General features: G+C 40.4%; 1 protein-coding gene across 1 annotated transcript; it reads right to left on the reverse strand.

Moving 5' to 3' along the window:
* Positions 1-4,876: 4,876 nt before the first annotated feature.
* Positions 4,877-5,773, reverse strand: LOC126076436 (olfactory receptor 6C2-like). The gene has a single exon (XM_049884953.1). The coding sequence runs from the start codon at positions 5,771-5,773 to the stop codon at positions 4,877-4,879; it is 897 nt and encodes a 298-aa protein (XP_049740910.1).
* Positions 5,774-6,877: the final 1,104 nt, after the last annotated feature.

The raw sequence follows: 6,877 nt of genomic DNA on the forward strand, positions 1-6,877 counted from the left end.
AGTCTTCTCTGAAGGTTTGGTAGAACTCTGCAGTGAAGCCGTCCGGGCTAGGACTTTTTTTTGTTGGAAGTTTTTTGATTACCGTTTCAATCTCTTTTTTTGTTATGGGTCTATTTAGTTGTTCTACTTCTGAACGTGTTAGTTTAGGTAGGTAGTGTTTTTCCAAAAATTCATCCATTTCTTCTAGGTTTTCAAATTTGTTAGAGTACAATTTTTCGTAGTAATCTGAAATGATTCTTTTAATTTCATTTGGCTCTGTTGTGATGTGGTCCTTCTCATTTCTTATTCGGGTTATTTGTTTCCTTTCCTGTATTTCTTTAGTCAGTCTGGCCAATGGTTTATCAATTTTGTTAATTTTTTCAAAGAACCAGCTTTTGGCTTTGTTAATTCTTTCAATTGTTTTTCTGTTCTCTAATTCATTTAGTTCAGCTCTAATTTTTATTATTTGTTTTCTTCTGGTGCCCGATGGATTCTTTTGTTGCTCACTTTCTATTTGTTCAAGTTGTAGGGACAGTTCTCTGATTTTGGCTCTTTCTTCTTTTTGTATGTGTGCATTTATCGATATAAATTGGCCTCTGAGCACTGCTTTTGCTGTGTCCCAGAGGTTTTGATAGGAAGTATTTTCATTCTCGTTGCTTTCTAAGAATTTCCTTATTCCCTCCTTGATGTCTTCTATAACCCAGTCTTTTTTCAGGAGGGTATTGTTCATTTTCCAAGTATTTGATTTCTTTTCCCTAGTTTTTCTGTTATTGATTTCTAGTTTCATTGCCTTGTGGTCTGAGAAGATGCTTTGTAATATTTCGATGTTTTGGACTCTGCAAAGATTTGTTTTATGACCTAATATGTGGTCTATTCTAGAGAATGTTCCATGTGCGCTAGAAAAAAAAGTATATTTTGCAGCAGTTGGGTGGAGAGTTCTGTATAAGTCAATGAGGTCAAGTTGGTTGATTGTTGTAAGTAGGTCTTCCGTGTCTCTATTGAGCTTCTTACTGGATGTCCTGTCCTTCTCCGAAAGTGGTGTGTTGAAGTCTCCTACTATAAATGTGGAGGTGTCTATCTCACTTTTCAATTCTGTTAAAATTTGATTTATGTATCTTGCAGCCCTGTCATTGGATGCATAAATATTTAATATGGTTATGTCTTCCTGATCAATTGTCCCTTTTATCATTATATAGTGTCCTTCTTTATCCTTTGTGGTGGATTTAAGTCTAAAGTCTATTTTGTCAGAAATTAATATTGCTACTCCTTTTCTTTTTTGCTTATTGTTTGCTTGATATATTTTTTTCCATCCTTTGAGTTTTAGTTTGTTTGTGTCTCTAAGTCTAAGGTGTGTCTCTTGTAGGCAGCATATGGATGGATCGTGTTTCTTTATCTAGTCCGTGACTCTCTGTCTCTTTATTGGTGCATTTAGTCCATTTAGATTCAGCATAATTATAGATAAATAAGTTTTTAGTGCTGTCATTTTGATGCCTTTTCATGTGTGTTGTTGGCCATTTCATTTTTCCACATACTTTTTTGTGCTGAGACATTTTTCTTAGTAGATTGTGAGATCCTCATTTTCATAATGTTTAATTTTATGTTAGTTGAGTCGTTACTTTTTTCTTGGCTTTTTTCTTGAGTTACGGAGTTGATATTCCTTTTTGTGGTTACCTTATTATTTACCCCTATTTGTCTAAGTAAAAACCTAACTTGTATCGTTCTATATTGCCTTGTATCACTCTCCATCTGGCAGTTCAATGCCTCCTATATTTAGTCCCTCTTTTTGATTATTGTGATCTTTTGTCTATTGATTTCCATGATTTCCTGTTGTGTGTATTATTTTGTTTATTTATTTATTTTTTAGAATTAATCTTTGTTTGTTTTTGTGCTTTGCCTATTTGAGTAGATATCAGGACGTTCTGTTTTGTGACCTTGTATTGTGCTGGTACCTGATATTATTGGTCATCTGACCAAACAATCTCCTTTAGCATTTCTTGTAGCTTTGGTTTGGTTTTTGCAAATTCTCTAAACTTGTGTTTATCTGTAAATATCTTAATTTCGCCTTCATATTTCAGAGAGAGTTTTGCTGGATATATGATCCTTGGTTGGCAGTTTTTCTCCTTCAGTGCTCTGTATACGTCGTCCCATTCCCTTCTTGCCCGCATGGTTTCTGCTGAGTAGTCTGAACTTATTCTTATTGATTCTCCCTTGAAGGAAACCTTTCTTTTCTCCCTGGCTGCTTTTAAAATTTTCTATTTATCTTTGGTTTTGGCAAGTTTGATGATAATATGTCTTGGTGTTTTCCTTTTTGGATGAATCTTAAATGGGGTTCGATGAGCATCTTGGATAGATATCCTTTCCTCTTTCATGATGTCAGGGAAGTTTTGTGTCAGGAGTTCTTCAACTATTTTCTCCATGTTTTCTGTCCCCCCTCCCTGTTCTGGGACTCCAATCACCCACAAGTTATCCTTCTTGATAGAGTCCCACATGATTCTTAGGGTTTCTTCATTTTTTTTAATTCTTTTATCTGATTTTTTTTCAGCTATGTTGGTGTTGATTCCCTGGTCCTCCAGATGTCCCAGGCTACATTCTAATTGCTCGAGTATGCTTCTCTGACTTCCTATTGTGTTGTCTAATTCTGTAATTTTATTGTTAATCTTTTGGATTTCTACATGCTGTCTCTCTATGGATTCTTGCAACTTATTAATTTTTCCACTATGTTCTTGAATAATCTTTTTGAGTTCTTCAACAGTTTTATCAGTGTGTTCCTTGGCTTTTTCTGCAGTTTGCCTTATTTCATTTGTGATGTCTTTAAGCATTCTGTAAAGTAGTTTTTTATATTCTGTATCTGATAATTCCAGGATTGTATCTTCATTTGGGAAAGATTTTGATTCTTTTGTTTGGGGGCTTGGAGAAGCTGTCACGGTCTGCTTCTTTATGTGGTTTGATATGGACTGCTGTCTCCGAGCCATCACTGGGAAACTAGTTTTTCCAGAAAATCCGCTAAAAAAAATGCAGTCAGATCCCTATCAGAGTTCTCCCTCTGGCGCAGGCTATTCGGATATTAATGGAGCCACCTGGGGAGGGTGGGGGAGGGATCGGAGAGCTAGGAGTTTAGCACATCAGAATATAGCCAGAGTTGTTTGTCTTACTTGGAATGACTCTTATATCTGAGATTTCCGCGTGGCACGTTGCCTATATGTACTGGCTGTGTGAAGATTGCCCCCGAGGGGGTCTGGCCCGCTGGCGTCACGGTCAGATCCTCCGCTGTCAGCCCCACCCCAAGGTTAAGGCTCTCCTACTGGGATGGTGCACTCCCATCTCCAAAATCCATCGCTGCCTCCCGGGGACTCCCCGTGCCGCTTCCGCGATCCGGGTGGGCCCCCCCCCCGGGGTCACCTCAGGAGAGCGGAGCAAGTCCCCGCGCCTGAGTCGCGACTGCACGTCCCGGCTGGGATGCCGCTCTCCCCACTCCAAGACCAGCCACTGCCTCCCGGGGACTTCTCCCTCCAGCACGCCACGCCGCTCGCGCGAACTGGGTGGGCGCTGCCCGAACGAACAGCTGGGGCCCCCCTCCGGGGCCAATTCAGGGGAATATAGCTGGTCCCCGCGCTCACGCCCCGCCCGCTCCTGGCCAAACTCCCGGCGGGATGGCTCCCCGGCTGGGATGCTGCTCTCCCCGCTCCAAGACCAGTCACTGCCTCCCGGGGACTTCTCCCACCGGTTGCACCACCACGCCGCCCGCGCCAACCAGCTGGACTTGGTCCCGGATGAGTTTGGGGGCTAGGGCTGGGCCCCTGGTCTGTACCATCTGCCCCCCTGGGCTCTGCCCCAAATCGGGCACCGAAGGTCACCTGCCTGGTACGCTGACTGCTGGCTCTGAAAACAATCACTGTCTCCCCGTATTTGTTCGTTCTCCATCTCTAAATCTGTGTTTGTTGTTCAGAGTTCGTAGATTGTTATGTATGTGATCCATTCACTTGTTTTTCCAAGTCTTTTTTGCAAGAGGGATCCGCGGTAGCGTCCACCTAGTCCGCCATCTTGGCCCCGCCTCCTTCTTAATCTTTTTGACTCTGAACACTTTCATTACACAAGGTATAATGGAATTCTGGGTAGTTGAAGAAGTTATTCAACCAAGGTGCAGATATCTTGTCTCCAAATTCAGGGCTTTTTCTCCTTGAGACTTGTAAACGCTGTCGGTGTAAGCAAAAGACACCCAACGCTTGAAAGGGGTTCCTTCTTTTCTCTACTTTTATTATATATCAGGAAGAACTAAATCCAAATAATTTTCACATAAGCCAGTAGAAACTATTTTTGTGAATAAATTAGTTTAAAAGAAAGATGAAAGTTCTCTGCACAATCTTTATGATTGTCCCATTAACGCCTTCTAATTAATCCTGAAAATGGACCAGAAAATAATCCAGAAATATCTTGAAAAATTCAAAATGAAAGAAGAGCTTTGGAGTAAAAAATTTTGTCCTGTATCATATTTTATGCTTCAGTAAATAATTTTTAATTACTCATGAAAAATTGGAAGTTAGGCATTGAAGTGTTCTCAAAGGGAAAATGTTCCCTGGGCTTTTAAAACCCACATCACGAGCAGACCATATGGCCACAGAATTGAATTTTATTTATTTGATTTCCATTTTACAATACTGGGTACCTTGCAAAACTAGTCTTAGATGAATGCATTAATGGTAAAACCAAAGCGAATAGATACGAAAGAGAACTGAGTACCTTGATTTTTTTTTTCCTAATTATGAGAGAAAAATGTTCACAGGGATAGGTAGTTTGACAAATCTACAGAATAGGAAGTTTATATTTGGCAAATTCATGTAAAACTTTCACGGGTTATCTAGATTTAAACAAAAGTTACCCTGAAAACATCCACAATCTCTTACTTCTTTATGAGAAATGCAATCCTTTTCACGGTGTCTTTCAAGGCTTCCTTCACCTGCTTGTTTCGTAGTGTATAAATGAAAGGATTAAGCATAGGGACAACTGAGGTTAAGAGCAGCCCCACCACCTTATTAAGGGCTACTCCTTCCTTTCCTGAAGGTTTAATGTAGGTGAAGATGGAACTGCCATAGCTCATGGAAACCACAATCATGTGAGAAGAACAGGTGGAAAAGGCCTTTTTCCTTTGTTGGGCAGAAGGGAATTTTAGAATGGTGCTGATGATGTATGTGTAGGAGAGAAGCACACCCAGTAGGGTAGAAATCAGTGTTAGCACAGCAAAAGCCAAAACAACCATTTCTATAAGCTCTGTGTCGGAACAGGTGATCTGTAGAATAGGATATGCATCACAAGCAAAACTATCAATGAGATTGGAGTCACAGAATTCCAGCTGGAGACCCATGCCAAGAGGGAGGGCAATAATCAGCAGGCCAGCACCCCAACAGCAGAGAAGGAGTGTAGTGCAGAGCTTGTTGCTCATGATGGTTGTGTAATGTAGGGGCTTACAGATGGCCACGTAGCGATCATAGGCCATGGCAGCAAAGAGAAAAAACTCAGTTGCTCCAAAGAGGATTCCAGAAAACAATTGCGTGACACAAGCATTATAGGTACAAGTTTTATCTCCAGTTGTCAGGCTGTACAGGAATCTGGGAATACAGACAGAGGTGAATGAGACTTCTAAGAAAGAGAAATTTTGGAGAAAAAAATACATGGGAGTTTGAAGATGGGAATCCAAAAGTGTGAGAGTGATAATTGTCATGTTCCCAGCCACACACAAAAAGTAGGTGAGAAATAAAAATACCAAAAGCACAAGTTGTAATTTTGGGTCCTCCGTCATCCCCAGCAGGATGAATGTTGTTATTACTGTGTGATTTGTCATTACCTCCTGTGTCAAGTCAAAAATGATTGGACTTGAAGACACAAGCAATATAAGACGTCAGCATGGAGCATGAAGTAAAGATGCAATCAGTATTAATGTAATGCATTTGGCATTTGGTTGTAGAATTTTACTGGAAATATTTAAATATGAACCAAAGGCCTATAATTCCCTTATTAGAAATGATATTTACACAGATGTCAAATGAAAACACGCAGCAGCAATCGTGCATCTCGTTTCATACGGTGCTTCTCATTATCATTGTCTCGGGACATAGGTCTGATCAATGTTACAGGTTATTCCATTATTCTTGTCATTTTTTTCTTCTGCCTCCTTTTTCTTTGCTTTTCCCGGCCTTCTTTTCAGCTCCACTTTTGTAACAGAGAAGAATTTGTCAAGGAGTATTTTATTCTGGTCTCTGGCTGTATTTTGAAATAAAATAACTGAAAAGGGCTGGATAATAGCTTTGCACTTAGAATGATCCCGAATTAGGAACAAAAAGTTTAAAATACAAAGGTGTATCTTTGTTGTGTATTTTCTGCTTTTAAGTACATGAAAGCACTTTTAAACCAGTAAAAGTGTTTTTTAGGTAGAGGGTTTCCTGAAGAGTTACAAGAAACCTTTTCCTGGGACCTGAGAACAAACCTGAGGAAGCCTGTCATGGAGTTTGGGGGAGTGGCCAGATCCCAGAGGGAATGGTCTGTGGTACTTGCTCTCCCTACCGGTGAGATTGACCTCCCTGCTCTTCTGAGCAGCAGTCTTCAGAATCTGTCTCTGAATATCTTAGTGACCTCTCCTTTCAACAATTGCTGCTGTTCCTCCCTTCAAATTGCCTCTCCCCACTAATTTCCCACCAGCCCTCTAACCTCGCTGCTTATATTCTCTGAGTTCTTGAGAAATATAACTTGCTCAAGCATCATCCATTAATAAACTGGCTAAATGGACTAATTTTTATAAATAAGTTTTGTAAAACTCACAGTTTCCTTGAAGGTTACCATTTTCAAGTCCTCCCAGGAGTTTCATGCCTCCCTGCACAAGTTTTTTTCAGGAATCCCATTAGTTGTG

The sequence above is a fragment of the Elephas maximus genome, chromosome 4, assembly GCF_024166365.1.
Source record: "Elephas maximus indicus isolate mEleMax1 chromosome 4, mEleMax1 primary haplotype, whole genome shotgun sequence".
NCBI classification, from domain to species: domain Eukaryota; kingdom Metazoa; phylum Chordata; class Mammalia; order Proboscidea; family Elephantidae; genus Elephas; species Elephas maximus.